This window comes from Sturnira hondurensis, unplaced genomic scaffold, assembly GCF_014824575.4.
Source record: "Sturnira hondurensis isolate 20B ecotype Veracruz unplaced genomic scaffold, ASM1482457v3 Scaffold0019428, whole genome shotgun sequence".
NCBI classification, from domain to species: domain Eukaryota; kingdom Metazoa; phylum Chordata; class Mammalia; order Chiroptera; family Phyllostomidae; genus Sturnira; species Sturnira hondurensis.
In genome coordinates this window covers 5,826,413-5,845,156 of record NW_028092059.1, presented here as the reverse complement: position 1 = coordinate 5,845,156, position 18,744 = coordinate 5,826,413, and the positions used below count along the sequence as shown (strand labels likewise).

General features: G+C 48.9%; 1 protein-coding gene across 1 annotated transcript in view; it reads right to left on the bottom strand.

Moving 5' to 3' along the window:
• Positions 1–330: 330 nt before the first annotated feature.
• Positions 331–18,744, bottom strand: part of KIF5C (kinesin family member 5C) — a 153,744-nt gene continuing 135,330 nt past the window's right edge. The window contains exons 23-26 of the mRNA XM_037027802.1: positions 17,970–18,074; positions 17,413–17,629; positions 16,083–16,196; positions 331–4,225 (exon numbers count right to left, since the gene is read on the bottom strand). Coding sequence (XP_036883697.1) covers positions 16,090–16,196; positions 17,413–17,629; positions 17,970–18,074 — 429 coding nt within the window. The 3' untranslated portion in view covers positions 331–4,225; positions 16,083–16,089. The remainder of the gene's footprint in view (positions 4,226–16,082; positions 16,197–17,412; positions 17,630–17,969; positions 18,075–18,744) is intronic.

Genomic DNA, 18,744 nt, shown 5'->3' with positions numbered 1-18,744 from the left:
TACACCGGTGCATCTACTGAGCTTTAACTCAATCCTCCTTTTTAAAAAGTTAGTGTATGTATTTACATCAGTCACTATCTTCTAAGTGCTCAAGGAACAAATGTCAGGTTTCCTTCGTTTTCCAATGAAAAATATTTAAAACTGATTATTTAGGCCAATGGAAAGACGAAGAAAGAGGTCAAGGTGGACCTTGGTCATGCTTTGTATTTGAGCTCCAGCCCCATGAAATGAATCCCTGTGAGGCCAGAACACGGCTCCTACCAACACTGGCACTGGGGCCTCACGTGAGAGTGCCTTTCGGGTGACTCGAGTAAGAAAACCAGACCAGCCAAAGGTTAAGTCAAGTTTATTTTCCAGTTTTAGTATTTTTCAAATTATACAACATGCAGTCTGCCAGAGTATCCATACATCTTCATTTTAGAACCTAGAAGAAACCAAAATTTCCCACGGGCCAGGGGAGGGTTACCTCCAGATCTTTTGTTACAGGTACTATATTACAGCATCATCACTTCATACAAACTGCCATTCTCCCCTCCAAACCACCAAAACAAGTTCGCCTACAACTGTTTAAATGAGAGCTACTGTACAGATACACAGAGCCCAGAGAACACACACCAGCAGTACACACTACATACTTTACAGACTAGACGTGAATAATTCTACGGAACGCCCCATTCCCCTCACATCTGCACGCAACGAACGGCAAGTCTTTGAAACTGATACACGATTTGTACATGTGTTAGCAGACCGTGGAGCAGCGCTTCCTTGGCGATAGACCTGGCCCTGGTTCAGTACTTTGTACAAGTCCAAACTGTAGCGTTAAAGGGAGCGACGGTGGGCTGTGACACTTCCTTCAACCCGCTAGAGACACACAGGGTGAGACAATGGAGTGGAAACCCTCCCCTACCCCCTGCCCAGAGAAACTTCCCCAGCATGTCACACAGCCCAAGTCCGTCTGTCTCCCACCCTGCTGAAGAAGACATTCACTTCAGAGAGGGCACCGCTAAGAGCTTTTATTTGCTTTCGGTTATTCCTGCATAAAAGGAGAGCCGATGAGCCCCTTCATGAATCCTAGCAATGGCGTGGTCTGGCCTTGGGCAGGAGCATCAATTCCTTGTGTGAATTTGGGGCTTCAAAGCACACTAGAGGCTGCATTCTAGACAGACGCTTTCGTTCTCCATTTATCCCGATATTTCTACCAACTCTGATTCTTAATCACATGATACTATTTCCTGTAAAAGTCTTAATCTACACTTAATGTTCTCCTCACCACCTGCCATTCGACAAAAGCAAACTGTACAGTATTTTTGAAGAGATAACGCCTTTGTGCAGAAGTCTCTGGTAACTGACCAAACACATTTGGCATCAGCATATTTTAGTTTCCCACCATAAATCTGGATTATCTCACATAGCACTCCTTGAGTTTAACAGCCCACTATCCTTCAGGTAGAGAACATCCGTATAAACCACCCAGTGTTCCCTTCTGGAGTCAAAAAGTAAACATCCAAGAAGTAGTGTGAAACATACAATTATTTAGAAGAGAAAAGCCCCTGTACACACACACACACACACACACACACACACACACACACACCCCAACAGCAGCATACAGTCAAAACACAGCCAATGGCTTAGTTAGCCATTCAGATGCGTGGTTTTTACATTTAGAGTCCAAGTACACAGGAGAAATGGTCTAAAAAATTAAAATTACATAAATGTGGCTTTTTAAACAAGTGACCTATAGAGTATATGATCTCAATATTAGCTGTTACACAAAGTAATACCTAAGGATCCATTTGAATACACTGCATAATCCATTCTAATAATCTGCCTACCTATTAGTCACAGTGTAGGAAAATTAGTTTAGAGGCCCTATAAAGATCAAAGCTAGGTGAACTGACTGGCTGATCAGCAACTAGCTGAGGTATCTTTAAGAGACATCAAAGCCAACTTTCTCTGTGAATGAAAGTAAAGTGAATTTTGTGAGTGCCTTACGGAGATCAAGAAATATAGAACTACAAGTGACTGTTTCTTTGAAACATAAAAGGGTCAAGGAATTCTTTAGAAATAGAAAAGGGATGCCCAGGAAAAAATTACTTTGGAAAAAAATCTTAAAAAATTAGCAAGTGAGCCAAAAAGAAATTACTGAGCTTTGTTCAATTTCCAAACACAAAGTAATACAGTTGTATAACAGACAGTAATAGTATGACAATTGTTAATTGGCAGTCTTCTCAAAGACCAATGTTTTCATTTCTAAAATCCAAGGCAAGGTCAGAGCCTATGGCGCGCACTACACGCGCTCCGGGTTACAGCGCCTGCCCTACCAGGCCCCGCTGTCCGACCGCAGACGGCGACCAGGCGGCTTATACTGGGTCAGTACTGGCACCAACACACAAGCAAACAGAAGGATCTAAAAAATACAAACAAATGCAAAATTGTCATTTTCACCAAATAAATACTTCAGTAGGATTTATCCTCTTCTCTCCTCACTTCCCCACAAAACAAAACACACATAAACAAAGTGCAACATTTAACAGATAAATAAAAGAGCTCTGCTTTGTTAGGGAATTTATACAAGAGTTCAGAGGTCAATTCAGTCCTTAGTGCTTTGTTCTCTCACTCTCTCTTTCACACACACACACACACACACACACCTGGAACTATCTCCCACCCACACAGCCACTAGAAAGCCCAGTGTCTCCCCCACACACATTCCATTCCAGTGGTGACAGCAGCAGGGACAGTGCCAGCTGGCTCATCTTGGGCAGGCACAATAGAGGGGCAGGTGCTTTCACCGAGTTTGGTTTGCTTGTCATTGACTTAGCCTCAAATTTGTCACAGCAGTAGCAGCACAGAAGGCCAACTGAATTGAATCTTTGTCAGCTTCCCTGAAAACTTTACTACTTGGAACTCCACCATTTTAATATGCACAACAGAAAGAGTTGATTCAGCTTTAGATTCACATATTTGAACACAGCAATAGCTCAATATACAAAAAAAGATCTATACTGATTTCTTCTAATTCTGCTTAAGAAGCTAAAACCTACCATATTTTTCAGACTATAAGACGCACCTCCTGCCCCGAATTTGGGAGGAACAATGGTTGTTAATGCTGCTGTTGAGTCGTTTACATTTACATTGGTGAAATATTATGTTATTAAATATTTTACATTTTTTGCTTCAAAACTTTTTCCTATTTTCCTCCTCTAAAACCTAGGTGCGTGTTACAGTTCAGAAAATACGGTACCTAACTGATGCCAGAGAGAACTTGGTCAGAATGAGGAGTTAAAATAACAACTTATTCATAGGCACAAAAATCTGTCAATTACTTTCTCCCCAGGACTTCCTCTTTCAACTGCAGCAATCCCTCCTCAAGGATTAAGATGGTTCCCTCAAGGAGGCCATCCTGACTCCAGCTCCAACAGGATCAGGGAGGAGGGAACGACCCAATTCCCACTCCCCGACTTTGCCGCATTCCCAGCACTTTGAAGGAGTGACGTTCATACTAGGCTGGCTGAGACCAGTCGCTGCAAGTTCACTAGCAGGCAGCTCAGAGGTGAATTTTATGACTTTTTGCATTCACGTAGATGCGTCTGAATGAACAAATCCTACATTGCTGCCGCCGGATTGTTTTTCTGCCTTGAAGAAGTCTGCTTTGCATTTGAATGGGCGCCATACTAAACGGTGTGTTTTACTGATCCAAACAGGGGACCAGGGTATCCAAAATGTGTCCTTGAAGTTATTTTTTTTTTTTTCGGAAAAGTGTTCAGAATGAAAATTTTGAACCCTGTAGCAGCACTTTTTTTGTTCCCTAAAAATATAAAGTGTTTATTTTACAGGAAACCAGACCATTGTGGCAAAGCATCACCACCTGCCCCACAGCATGTGGTCGTCCCCGGGAGTGGCACGTGAGGGCGTTCTCGAGAGGAGGGTTCTCGAGAGGAGGCCTCGGGGGCCGCCGGGAGACCCCCCAGGCCCCGAGGCCCCGCCCCCAGCAGTGGTTCCCGGCAGCCGTGGGTCTCCTGCGGTCGTCCCCTTCCGATTTCTCAGGAAGAGAGGAGCCCAAGCACACGTCTGCACACGGAAACCCTACGCGGCTCAAGTGCCTGGACTGGCGTACTGCAGAGGGCTGGGGGAGCGAGTGTAAAAGGGAATGGAAATTGTGTAGGAGAAAAAAAGGGACTGGTGATTCATTTAGTCCTTGACATGCTACGTGGAGTCATATCTGTTGAAAGAGAACCAAAGAGAGAACACAGGTGTTAGAAACAGTGCAAATTCATAATTTTTAAGAAAATTTTACATGTTCAGATGAGAGATATGCAATAGCAATACTATGCAAGCCACATAGTTCTAGATTTGTAAGTGGCCATATTAAAAAGGAAAAAGGAACAGGCAAAATTAATTTTAATAATGTAGAGGGTGAAGCGAAAGGTTTATAGTTCTTCATGTGGGAAATACTACAATAATTAGTAAGTAATAATACAGGAATAAACTGTTTCGCATACTCACAACTGTAAACCTACTTCGCCCCACCCTGTATTTCATTTAACCCAATTTATTTAATACATTGCCATTTCAATACGGAAGCAGCATTACGTGTTGAGATGTTTTATATTATACCATTACCGCTGAGATACCGCACAGCCTTCTTTGTGGTCTGGCGTTTCTTTTATCCTTTCAGCACATCTCTGTTGGGACTTGACCACAGTTCTCAGTGATAACACGTGGCCAGTGGCCTGTGGATTGACCAGCACAGACCCCTACTTACTGCTTTCCCACTAAACACTTAGTGGGATAAACAAGCCCACTAAACAAGTCTCTTCCAAAAGTTACTATCTATTGCCTCAGATGGGCAGCCCAGCTGGTGGGAGCATTATCCCGTACACTGAAAGGCTGTGGGTTCAATCCCTGGTCAGGGCGCGTACGGGAGGCAACCGATCCTGTTTCTCTGTCACGTCAGTGTCTGTCTTGCATTCTCTCTCCCCTCCCTCTTCCCCTCTCTCTAAAATCAAATCAATAAACATTCTCAGGTGAGGATGAGAGAAAAAGTCACTATCTATTGAAAATAGAGATATTCAGATGCATTTCCTCACTCCTAGGGGGAACTCCAGCACCATTTCTCACTTGCCCCTAACTCAGGCTCTCTCTCCAAGAAAGAGGCTCCCAGTCCTGACAGGTGGGTTTCACCTGCGCGAGGTCCTGAGGTGGCCCAGTAGAACGCCCTCCCTTCATCGCATGCCACTTCCCACCAGAGGTTCCTCAGGTCTCCAGGATGAGAGTCCAGACTAGTCCCGACGCAGAGGCCAGCCCACGAGACCAACTCCAGTAAACCCAGCTTTCAAGAAGGAACTGAGAGGTTCCTCACACCAGCTGGAAGCCCTCAAACTCCGGGATGTTGCCAGGGGACCACAGCCGAGCTTAGGGGCTGTGGGGTGGGGGGGCAGAGGAAGGGGTGGGCAGGGCCTCAGCCCTGAGACGCCTAGGAGAATTGCCCGGCACGGGAAATACGATAGATGCCAAGGAAAACCCAACTGCTTGTAGCATGAACAAGTATAAAAGAAAACAAAAATTATGTAAAATGGGAAAAAAGGATTATAAAAAATCCATAACCTGACATACTGCTTTCTATTTTTTTCTTTGCCTCTAGAAGGCTTCTAACCATTTAGTACTTTAGCTGCAGTAAACATCTCAGACTTCTGCTGTATGATGCTCTCCTCTCTAACCTTTTCCTCTTCACTCTGGTTCGTGAGTCATAATAATGTAAGCAACTCACGTATTTTGTATAAATAAGCAGGATATAAATTATAAATAAATAGAAAAATCAGAGCATACAAAGGGGTTATAAAAGCAGATGAGAACACAGTGGGTAAAAAAGAATAGAAATATAGAACAAAACTGAATAGAAAAAAAAGAGAGAGTACAGTTGTTGTTTTTTTTAAGAATATCACCTCCACCTTGACACGAATTTCATCCGGGGAGCTTATTTATTAACTACCGTCTCCGGCTCCAACAGTATAATTGCTCACAGTTACAAAGCAACTCCATTAAAAGTGGCTCAAACCTCACAGGGTAACACAGTCACATGGATTGAGAGGTCGCAGAGAGAGAGGTCTTTCTCTGGGAAGAACATCTTTTACGTGTGGCCTTTCTGGTGAGATTCTGTGTTCACGGCTAGGGTCAGAATTGGAAAACCTCTAAAGCACGTTCACAGTTATCACTTAAATCCATTTTGAGCTGAAAACCAATAGGCCCAGGAACGCTTTCTGAAAACCACCCACTGCAGTCCCATTTCCCTGTCCTTGTGGGTTCATTTTTCCGCACACACTTGCTCAGAGTCACTGAGGGTCCCCCTGGTCAGATGAGACGGTCTTCCCTCATGCCTGGGGGCAGGGAGGTGCTGGGCACATACCTCCAATCCTAGGACTGGAGCGGAACCCAGGGCCCCCGGCCAAGCCGTGCTGACAGAGCCGAACATCAGACACACACACACACACACACACACACACACGCAGCCCCAGTACCTGCAGCAGACCACGAAGTGACACGACTTCCACCAGAAGGCCTTTCATTCAAATCCCCCACCCCCGCCACATGCAAGATTCAGCAGGTTTCAGCCGACAGTCGGGAAGAAACGGGACCACAAAGGAGGCCCAACCTGCTCCGTTTAGTCACCTCAAGGAGGGTGAGAGAGAACTGAGATTGTGACAGGTTGCCGAAAAGAAAAACAAGAATTCCACCAATGAAGCGTCCTTCATTTAAAAAACAGGTTGTCCTCCTTCATTCTGAGTTAAAGACCTTTATGCGCTGTCTGCCAAAGCAGTCTTTCCAGCAGACCCTCCAAACCACAGTCAACTAGATACTGCCATTCATTTCCTGACTACCCAAATGCTCATCTCCTCAGATAAGACTGGGACGGGAAATGGCTATAACTTATAAAGGTAAATGGGTTAGTCTCGGTAAAAACTGTTTCTGACTGTTCTGAACACACAGATTGGCCTCCAGGATAGTCTGCCAAATCTTGAGGACATTTAAAACCCAGTTTTGTTGCCCTGGCTAGGTGGCTCAATTGGTTGGAGCGTTGTCGCAAAGCCAAAAAGTTGCGGGTTCGATTCCCAGTCAGGGCACATACCTAGACTATGGGCTTGACTCCTTTGACTCCTGGTCCAGCCTGAGCGCTTTTGGGAAGCAACAAATACATGCTTTTCTTTGTCCCTTTCTTTCTCTAAAAGCAATGAAAAAATGTCTTTGGCTGAGGATCTAAAAAAAAACCAGTTCTGCTGACCCTCTGAGAGGGTTCAGAATTGTCACTCACTCACCTAAAAGCAGGGTACTGGACCAAGGGACCTGACTGGAGTGTTCCTGGGTCTCTTCCAAACTAGAGATGGTAATTCACAATGGCAATGCGTGACCAGATTTAGAAGGAAATAAATCACCTCCCTTTAAAAGGACTGGAGAAGGCTGAAAAACGAAGCTAATTACATAAGGGTTTTGCAAGAAGTATTTAGAGACACCCCCAGCCCAACTTTGGCTTTGGCAATTGCTTGCAGTGCGTCTCAGTTAATCCCAACAGTACATAGTGTTTTCTTTTCTTCTGCCTTCCTACAATTCAGTCTCCACACGATAGGAATTACCGACTGTATTTTACTACGTATGAACACTGGCCAGAAGTGGGTTCATCTTGCAGGACTATTAGTGCAGCTGCAGTTTTAGTGGCGTGCAGTTCCTGACTCTGAGCGAGGTGACACTGGGAGTTCCCGCAGAGCAGCCCACCGTGCTGCAGGTGAAACAGGGAATTCTTTCCTCTGGGCCCTCCCGACTCCTGCCTGAGTCCGCAGGGCGACATTCAGTGTAGGACACCGCAGCAGGGCCCACCTGCAGTGACGTCCTCTCCCTGACAGCCCAGACTTCCTAGGCCTGTCCCCACAACCACCATAACAGGGACCCTGACTTGTGATAGGGACTCTCCCAGAGCTCTCCCCTCTTCCTTCACATTCTCTCATTCGACTCCCATGGTGCATCTGTGGCGACAGCACTATATGGTCGGAACTTCTCTCTGCTACCGTTTTCTTAGTTACTAAGTGGCCAAGAATCTTGTCTGGAGGGACCAGGCTGGGTTTTCTTCATACAATTCAACCAAGACAACACACTGCACCAGACGATGCAGAAGCAGACACTGGACTCCAGCTGCCATTTCTTAAGACAAAGTGTAAAGAGATTCATCAAAATGTAAAACAATGCCATTCTGCTGAGTTTTTTCTTTTGTAGAATAATGATTTTGTATTAAAAATGGCATTTATGTTAACAGTGGTAACAGCTTACATTTTTCTGTTCCAATTTCCAATATAAAATATATCAATAGACATGGAAACATAAAAGCTCTTTAATGTCATGGATAGTTTTTAAGAATATAAAGGGTCCTCAGACCAGGAACTTTGCAAGCTGCCATGTAACGACAGATCAGAGGTCTTGGCCCCGGATCTGTCCCCAACAAGCTGTGTGGTCTCAAAAGCTCACTCTGCTGGAGGGACAGCAGCGTGCAGAGCGGGCCGGGACCAGACTCAGCGATGACCTGGGTGAGCGCCGGGTGCCTGCCCTGCAGTGCACATTCAGGCCTTTAGGCCTCACAGCCTCCATCACGGGCACTGTCGCTGGCCACACGTTCCAGAGCACACCGAGGAACACAGAGATGAAGGAACCTGCCCAGGACGCGGCCAAGCCAGGATTCAACCCCCGGCAGTGCACCTCCAGACCCCAAGCCTACAACCGCCCAGCTACCCTGCCTACAGCAACGGGCAGCCCCTGCAAGCACGTCCGTGTGACTCAGTCTTTTAACCGCTGGGCTGTCGCAGTAGCAAGGTGAATGGCCTGGGGGTTTATGTGTGTGACTGGGGTACCATGTGACCTGCTTCAATGAGGCTTCTCTGCTCTGGAAGGTTAAATCTGAAAGCAATTCCCAGCCTATCCTGCATGAGTGGAGGAAACCCATTTCTGTTGTGGGAAGAAGTCGCCTTGTACATCTAATATATGTATGTATGTGTATATATGTATACACACATACATACATATACACACACAATAGTTTTTATTTGTGATGTGACTGGAGTTTCAAAACCAGGAGAAAGATCAAGGTGAACCCTAACAATGGTCAAGATAGGTTGGATCCAGGTATCTGGAAGAGAGAAAAGAGTAACAGGAAAAGAGAGTGAGTCAGAAGAGCAAATGAGTAAGTATTGGCTTGGGAAGCCCGGCCTGACCCTAAGAATATGCCAAGGACCAAACAGGAAGGGCCCTGGTGTCCTAGTAGCTGAGGGCTTAGACAGAGAACTCCACCTTCTTGGGGTGGAGCTGGGGTTCGGAACTTCCTCAGTTCAAAGAAGTAGAGCCAGTGGCCTAGGTGGTCCTCAAGTTTAGGGCACGTAGTGAGTGTGGGGAAAGGGCCAGGGGCATTTAGAGCCCAGGGTGTCTAGGTGAGAAAATACTGGCTCTCCCATCTTTAATGCGCACTTGGAGCCTCCCTGACTGGGAGTAGCTTACTGCGGCAAGACTTCTTGTACTAGAAAGTCACGTGTCCTTCCCAATGTCTGGACCACAGGGCACAGGCTGACCACCCTGTCCCAGGCATGCAGGCAACATCGGACCCCAGGCTCCAGGCCGTTGGTCACAGCTGACTGTTCAGGCAGCAAAAGGAAAGGGTGGTGAAAGCCCAAAGACCTTACATGTCTGCTTTCATCCCAGCACCTAAGAGGTTAACAGATACATTCAGAAGGAAGGTCCTGAAGCAGCGAGACCTCAGGGGGACAGAGCCACCCTGAAGTGGCCGGCACAGCCCTGGGAGCGGCACACGCATCAGCGACACAGGCTCGAGGGGGACCTCCCGGGCCCCTCCGGTGCCTCTGGCAGGTGCCTGCCTCCCCTGGGCGCCCTGCTACCAGCCACCGAAGTCCTTCTCCAGGGCTGTTTGCTTTATGCCTTGAAACACAGTGTACCAACACGAATTGCTTTTTCAAATGTCCTATAGGAGCCCCAACGAGTGCCTTCTGACTCCACCACTGTGATTTTACCAAACAAACTTTGATAAATATTTATCAAAATTTATTATATAGGATATGGTTTCCAGACTTAATACAGATGGTTTTTAATAAAAGTGCAGTCCTCAAAGTATCAGACTCTTCGTCTACATCAGCACATTAAGAGGAATCCGGGGTCTCTGCTTCATTTCACAATGTTTTCCATTTTAGGTTTTTCCTGCCACGAAAAGCATTAACATGTGCACGCGCGGGATGACCTGGCTGACGGCCGCAACCGAGCACCCCTGCGCAGCACCAGCCCTCCCTCGCTCTCTGCCGCCACCGGGCTAGCACTGCTGCTCCTCGCGGCTCGGACCACTTCATCCAAAGAGTAAAGAGCCAGAGTCCGTAAGGCAGAGGCCGGGCCGCGGGAAGGCTGAGAGCGGAACGCACCGCGCCACGCCCTGCAGCCGTCTCCCACCTGGCACCCGGCTCTCTGAGTTCACAAAAGACCACCTTTCATTAAGTTATATTAGGGTTGGTGACCCAGATATTAGATCTGTGGCTTCATTTTAATCTGACTTCTAAATTTGTTTTGACTTGATAGATGCGTGAGATCTCTTAAGTATAGGGGATGCATACTGTTTTAAATTTGCAAATGCTTGAATATTATACTAAAACAACTTAAACTCTAACACTGGACTGTGTGAGAATTCCATTCTTTTAGAAGTAGTCTACTATTCAAGTTTGAGAAATAATGGTCTAAATACAGCAAAACCAAAAGACCATTCTGCCTCAAGGCCTTTCAGGAAACAGCTAAGGTTTCAGCACTGCCCCACTGGCGCCATCTGGTGGACATATCTGAACGCAGGCCCACCGGCTTGCTAAAGCGCTGCCTGGAAAGGAAAAGGAACTCCAAGGCCCTCAGAACCAGGGAGGTAGACAAGTATTTAAACGGTGTCTACCTTCGATGTGGGGCTTTGAATAATGCCTGCCTGGGAGGCCTATTTCACACCTCTCTTCTCCAGCGTGCAAACCCGTTTTCCCACTTCCCTTCTCAGCCAAATTCCTGGCTTCTAACCTGCAAGGGTAAACAAGCACTAAGATGAGACCCCTTTCACCTCCATGTGCACCCCTCCCAGCATCCTTACTCTCTGCTCCACCTTCCCGTCTCCTGGGGTGCAGTGTCACCTCCACTCTGGATCCCAGGACCTCCCAGTAGCCAATACTCTGTTCCTATAATTCTCCTACATTACCCATGCCCCCTCTAGGGGCATTCAGATCGTTACTATCTGAATACAAATAACTGCAAGGCTCCCACCTTAAAAAAGTAACGCAAACCCCGTCTCAACCCCGCATCCCTCCATTCCTCTGCCCACTCAAATAAAACGTCAAGCTGGTGCACTTCCTGACTCTACTTCCCCACTCTCTCTAGTCCAAGTCAGTTGGGCTTGCCTCCCCCACGGCTGCTGCTGCTCAAGGTCACTGCCCCCTGACCTTCACCAACCAGCCAGTCTGTGTTGTCATGTTCCTCTAGCTCCAAGCTGCCGCTGGCACGGCTGACCACATTTTTCTAGGACCCAGGTGTCCACTTTACCTCCCAAACCTCAGTCTCCCTCTCAGACACCTTTGCTGGTGCTGCTTCCTTCCTCTGACCAGTCCCCAGGGCCTAACTCCCCCAACCCTCCGCCTCTGTCCACCTTTCTTCCAGGTTACCTGCTCCAGACCCCTTGCCTTAAACAATCTCCAAGGTCACAACTCCCTACCACCTCAACCCTGACCTTCCCCAGAGCTGCAGACTCATCACTGCGACAGCCGACCCAACACTCCGTCGGAGCGAGGCTGGATGCCCCAGACGCACCTCACAATCAGGATGAGGAAAGCCAAACTCAGTTTTTCCATAAAACCTACCCATCCCCGTTTTCCCAGGCATTCTAAAGGTAACAATATTTAGCTGGTTGCTAGAGCCCAAACCTAGGAACCACCTTTGAGCTCCACCCTCGGCTCTCACACACAGGCCGACTGACCACTTGCTGCCACACCCACCGCTCAGTGCTGTTCCCGCACAAACCGACACCAGCAGTGGCGCCCTAGGGCAGCCTTGCTCTCGCTTTCACCCCGCCCCATCCTTCTCCAGCCCACACAGGTCCTTTCCAATCAGGAACCAGGCCCCACCTCTTCTATCCCTAAGCCCCTCCCCGACGTAGATTACCCTGTAAACTGCTCACGGGGCCTCAAAAGCCTCTTGTATCTAGCCCCCACCTCCCTCCTCAACACCCCAAATTTAGACAGCCTCCAGTGCTCTCTGTGCTTTCGCTCTATCAGCCTTCCAAGGCTCCTCAAATGTGCCGCAGTTGCTGCCACCTTCCGTGCGTGTCTGTGCCACTCCGCCCCAGGTCACTGGGGGGCTGGTGCATTTCATCATTCAGGCCTCTGCTCAAAGGTCTGCCCCCGCTTTGTAAATAACCATCCTCCATCTCTATGCTATTAACCTGTTCTTTTCTTCCAGGCACTTACCACTATAAAGTTACCTTATTTGTGCTCTGGCTGGTGTAGCTCAGTGGATTGAGCTCAGGCCTGTGAACCACGTTACTTTATTTGCTGTGTCTCCCCAAACGAGCACATCGCTACATAACAACAGAGCTTTCTTTGTCTCACTCACTGTTAAACCAAGTACAGAGAAGGCTCTCCATGCCCGCCCGATCCCATTTTATGGATGAGGAAGCTGAGGCTGATGGAATTCGAGCAACTGGGCCAGTGTCACACAGAGGTAAAGCCCAGGCCAGGGCTGGAGCCCAGATCTGGCCACCCCCACAGCCCATGTCCTTAGCTTGCTGCCTGTACTGCCCACATTCAGCTTTGGGGTCTGAAAAAGAAGGTCCCCTCCCCATGAGGCAGGCCCCTGGATTTAAATTTGATTAGCTAAAGGTCAGTATTACCCTGGATTCTTTTGATGTCTGTAGCTTAGATTTCTACACCTTCAGTCCCTTTGAAGCCTTGAGAAGAATCCAAAATACTCGTTGTGATTATACTTTCTGAATCCTGAAGTGGAGAAGGTGCGGTACCCAGCTGCCACCAAGCAGGACTACGCCACTCAGGCTCCAACAGAAGGGCAGGAGAGCCAGCAGTTGGACTGGCCTCCACCCGGGGAACCGGGTCAGAATGAGAACCTCAAAGCCCCGGAAAGGCCGTGACCGTGGTGATCTCACCTGAACAATGAATTCCTTTTCTCAGTTATTTTCAAGAAAAAAGGATTTAGCATCTCCTCATTTCCAATTCTAATTCTCCACTCCATTGGGTACTATCCTTTTTTAAAATTTCCACTGACAAATGCCCAGACTATTCTTAAAAATAGTCCATGTTCTTTCCTTAAAAATAGCCCATGTTCCTGTTCATAACTTTTAGGTACATGGTAGTACCTTTACAACCCCTTATATCTGCTCCAAACAGGACACTGTTTCCATGTTCTGTGCGGAAGACACCGCCTCCCACACGCAGGGGTCATCACCTACTGCTACCGAGAGACTAAAAGACATGTTGTAATAAGTGTGTGAAGTAAAGCAGGCTCTAACCCAGTACCGCCAACTCCCAGTATGCACCGAGCGCTGCAGGGCTCGCCCACACTAGAAGCTGGCGTTTTAACTGAGCACTTGTTAACACATTGGGCAGCTTAGCAGCATGGCCTCATTCAGTCCTCACAGCAACACCGACGACCCAGGGAGGGGCCCCTCATTTCACAGAGGAGGAGACCAACGCTGAGGTGAAATCATTTGAAGAAAGCGGAAGACCTGACACCGCGCAGGTCTCATGTCCAAAGCCAGACCCCTCGACCACACCGCCGTCCTGAAAATGGGAAGTGGGGCCTGTTCACAACGCTGTGAGAAAAGCACGAACACTTCCAATTTCAGGTAAGATCATCGAAACCACTCGTAACACTTTGAGTAAAGAAACGAATACCCATGGTGGGTGACAGCAGTTCTGTTACTTTGAAAGTCTTGAAAGTCTCACCAGACCTACTGACTGTCCATTTTCAGAGTGAGAAAGGGATACCCAGGTAATGAACGGCCAACATTCGGTTGTATGTACCTCACATAGAGCCTGGGTCAGGCAGACCTCCGTGGGACGGCATTACTAAAGTGACTACCCGTTGCACAGTCTCTGGACCCTGAGTCCCCGGGCCAGTTTACTGGGCTTACTGGGAGCCAAGCACACAAGCCTCTCTGCATGTTTACCTCAAATGGGGAAATGCGGGCACTACCTCTAGCACAGCTCTGCTGCATGGTAGGTGCTCAACAAATGCAGAACGCTGGTTGCCCACCTCAGCAGCTATCTGCCGTCCTCAGCAAAATAACACTACCCTTATGCTGGGCAGTGATGCACCCAGCTAAAAGACCACCTTTTACAGCTTTCCTTGCAGGTAGACATGGCCCTGTGCCTCAGTTTACCAGAGGGATGTGGGCATCAGGGTTGTATGGGAGTTCTGGGAAGGCTACTTTAAAAAAGGCTGACTCAGTGGGAGAGCTGCTTTTGTCTCATCTTTGCTTCCTCCACTTGGAATGTGAACTGTACAAGTCATTTTGGTGGCCTTGAGATGACCTTGAGGAAGGAAGGCACTTGCTAAGGACAGTGAGCCTAAATTTAAGAGGCTAGCTTTCTGTTGTGACAAACTACCTCAAATCTTTCTGTAGTACAGAAAGAAACTTCCATCCTATGTAAGTGTTAGTTACTTCAGGGCAGTGGTTCTCAAACTTGGATGGCCAACAGAATCACTGGGGTACTCGGTAAAAATGCAAAGGCCCAGGTCCTGTGCTCCTTGAACAAGTGGGGCATCTGGGTGCAGATGACGCCGACACCCACCAATGCTCTCGGCGTTCCAAGAACCGATGCTTCAGGCTTTTCTGTTCTGAGCTGCCTGACTTGATCTTACACAGTTTCACTCCAGTGTCAACCCTGACACATGCAGTCAAAACCAGTTCTGTTAACACGATATTTTATTCCACTTCTGATTGGAAGCAGAGATCAGGTCTGGATGGGGGGTGCTCACTGCCAAGGTCATTTCCCATCCACCCTTCTAGGAAACGGCAGGTGGTGACGTGCTGCCTGCTCGGGAGCTGCCCTGGCCTTCCCCTGGTCCTGGCGCGGTCCTGCTCCTTGGATGGTGCCTGGGTGCGGTCACCAAGCTTCCATCTGAAAGTTCTAGTCTGAGCCTCAGCAATGCTGTCACCTCCTCTGGGTGCAGGCTCCAGGCCCTTTCTGGTCACCTTGGTGCAAAAAGGACTGGATCAGGAACCACTGCTCTCTCAAGTTGCCCTTGGTCACTGAGGCTTTGCCATGTAAACTTGCCCTTCCCACAAGCTAGCTTCCTTATGAGGGCTTAGAGTTCAAGGACAACATTCGGAGCCACCCCCTCCCATCCTAGTTACCTGTCTGCTCTCCTAACCAGTAACCTCTTTCCTCAATCTCAAGTACGAAAGGACTGGCTTGTGCTCTTTCCTTCTCTCTATGAAACTGCATTACCCGGCTTTTGCTGCAGAACAATACTGGGCATGTGGATTGTGGAAAGAGATGTTTACGGCCCACTTATCTCTAAGAAAAAACTGGTCTGGATCCAAGTAGATACTAATTAGCATAATTCTTAAAAGCTTCATTTGTTGAGTTCAGGTAGTAATTATAAAAATATGAGTTTTTATTATCTGGCTCTCCCTTCATATTCAGTTCCTGGGACTTAACCACCCATGTCTGTCTGCTCTGAGTAAAAGCAGCTGACACACAGGTAACGCCCTTTTGGATGCCAGATACCAAGAGGAGTCCCACAGACAAAAGAAAGCTCCGGTGAATCATTCGCCACACCCTCACCTATCCCTGCAAGGATGCTGGCGCCAGGTGGCCCCAGCTGGAAGACCCCAGGGCTCCGGCCTTGCATTAAGGACAGGCCCAGGTCCCCGATACCTGCACCCCAGGGCTGGGACGGAGCAGAGCTGTCTCCCACCTGCTGCAGGTCCAAACGCCCGTAGGTGGGGCCAGGCAAGGGTAGGGCTCTGCCCCAGGCAGAAACACACAACACCAGGGACTCACTTCTTATTTATTTCTGGTGATGAGCGGAGTTCGACGAGCCACCTCCTCCCCCTCGGATGGCGTGGACAGCTGTGGGCGATGACGCTGGGTAATGTCCTGGGCGGATGGGCTTGGCTGCATCCAACCAAGAGAAAGGAGAGAAGAGACATTCAGAAAGAGCTTACACGGCCACACCCGGGTACCTTCAGGCCACATGTGACAACCAAGAAGCGCAATTCTTACCAACGCTGCTGTTCTCAGCCACCAGAGCTTTTCAGAGCAGGTCTGCCTTCCTATGGGCAGTTAGCTGGACCAGGGTGCCCGAGAGTTAGGACACGGACAGCGCTAACATACCAGTTTCAATTTAACTCAGAGTGAGGAAAATCAGAAACAAAGGACTTCCCGTTTTAGTCTGAGGCTGATCCACAGGCCCTCGAAACTGAATGCACAATTCTGCCTGCGGTGCATTTTTCTGGGGAGAGGGCCCGCGGTTTTCACTAGGCGTTTAAAGGGTACAAAATCCAATACATGCAAAGGGTGAAAAAATCCAGTGAGCTACTAATCTAAGGTATAATCTTAAATCTAGGAATATGAAGTTGCCGGTTTACAAAACATCTGCATAGCACTATCTGATGGGCAATAATATTACATGTTGCTGGAGATGTTTCGGTTTTTCAAAAAGCCCTCTAGAGAACATCCCCAAACCCCCTTTGGTCCTCTGGCTCTGTCCTGGGAACTATGAGTTAGCAGCTACAGGGCAGACGGCCCAGCTATTGGGCAGACGGCCCAATCCGGTCTTGAAGGGGCTGGACTTCCAGGCCCTTCCCGGGGTTAGAACCACGCTGCTCACTGATGCCAGCCTGGGAGCCAGGCCACTTCCAAACCTGCGCTTGTGAGCAGCCTTCCCCATGGCTGCTGGCTACACACGCTCTTTCAGGGTTGCCCAGCCCGCGCAGAACGGAAGGGGCCTTCGGCCTTGCTGAGAAACAGCGGTACACTCTGGTACATCTGACAGCGTGTCTGCCCACAGCCAAACACCTCCACCTACAGCCTCAGCCAGCTGGCCTCTGCTCTGCTCAGCTCAGCTCAGCTCAGCCACTTTGGGGCACAGGGTATGCTGGGCTCTCTTCAGTGGAAGGAAGTGGGTGCCTGACATTCCCATTCTCCCAGGACCGCACAGGTGCAGGGACAGGGCCCACCCAAGTCCTGCAGACCTGACCGCAGCCTTTCCGGTATTCCGGAGCAACCGCCCAGGTGGCCTCAGAGCACCGGCGCTTCAGGCGGGTGGAGTCCTGGTCTTTTATCTAGGGCTCAGGAGAAAGGGACATAGGACAGGCGAGAGGGGACGCACCAATCTGGGCCGAGTGGGCCCTGCGGGCCATGTTCTTGGCGCGCACCGCCTCCTTGATGCGATCCACCTCCTGCTGGTAGCGCTTGCGGTCCCGCATGGCGTTCTCCTTGGCCTCCTTCAGCGCGCTCTCTAGGGCCTTGACGCGCTCCGCGGTGGCACGCAGCCGCTTCTCCAGCTTGGGAAGCTCACAGCGCAGGTCTGCGTTGTCCCGAACCAGCTGGGGCGGGAGGGGGATGGTGGGTTGTTATGGGGGACCGGGGCAGTGGAGTGGCTGGAGGAGCAGGGCCACCTCAGGGGACGCAGACTGTGACAAGAAAGCAGCTGGAGGCAGACTCTGCAGCTGACTGACTGCCCCTGCCGGGTGGAAACTCAATTCCCGACACCGGCTTTGACAAAATTGAGTGTTTTATACACAAGGGAGTCATGGAGGAAGGAAGGACCCTCTGACACTGACGTCCTCCAGTTATCAGGGCCTCCTGCCCGCACTGCGGCGGAGTTTAGCAGGGCTGCTTCCCAGGAGAGGTAGAGAAGCAGGGGAAGCTGCGTCGCTCCCCTACCTGTTTGTGAACCTTAGTGAGCTGCTCCAGGTTATTCTCCAGGAAGGAAATCTTCTGCTTCTGGGCAGCGCTGCCCCCTCCATCATCGCTGTCCAGCTCCACACTCTGCGTCAACACCAGGGGGTCAGTGAGACAAGCCTTCACACCACCCACCCTCAGCCCAGCTTCGTGTGGGCAATACATTCTAAAGCTTTTTAAAAAAATTCCCAATTCCACTAAAGGTTATACTAAAAATGGAAATAAACAGAGGTTGTAAAAATTTAGGCTCAACAGCCTTCCCAAATAAGTTCCTTGGTTGGTGTCAAAAGCATTAGAATTGTTATTTTTTTACAAGACTGAAACAGAAATTTCAAACTCTCCTTTGAAAGACACAGATGAGTTCTCTGTGACACACACCTCATCCTTGCAGGTGGATAGAGACCTTTCTTTTCAAAAGGAGGCGTCTCGAAACTCATTAAGAACTAGTATGAAAATATGCATCCAAGACCTAAAGTTGTTGCAAACGTCACAACTGAGGTAAGTCACCAAGCTGTGGCAAATGTCCACGCTCACTGGGACATCTCGGTGGCCTCTGCTCGTCCCTTCAGCTTCCACTTCTATTAAACTCCCAATGAATCCACCTCAGTCTAGTCACAGCATCCAAGTGCTGTGCTGGGTAAACGTCTACATGTGTCGGAACGCGAGACGGGCAAAAACAGTGCCCTCCAGGCTGTGCCAAGCTGGCCAGCCAGGCAGGTTACAAAATCTACGTGCAAACACAAAAGTGGAGTAGCTT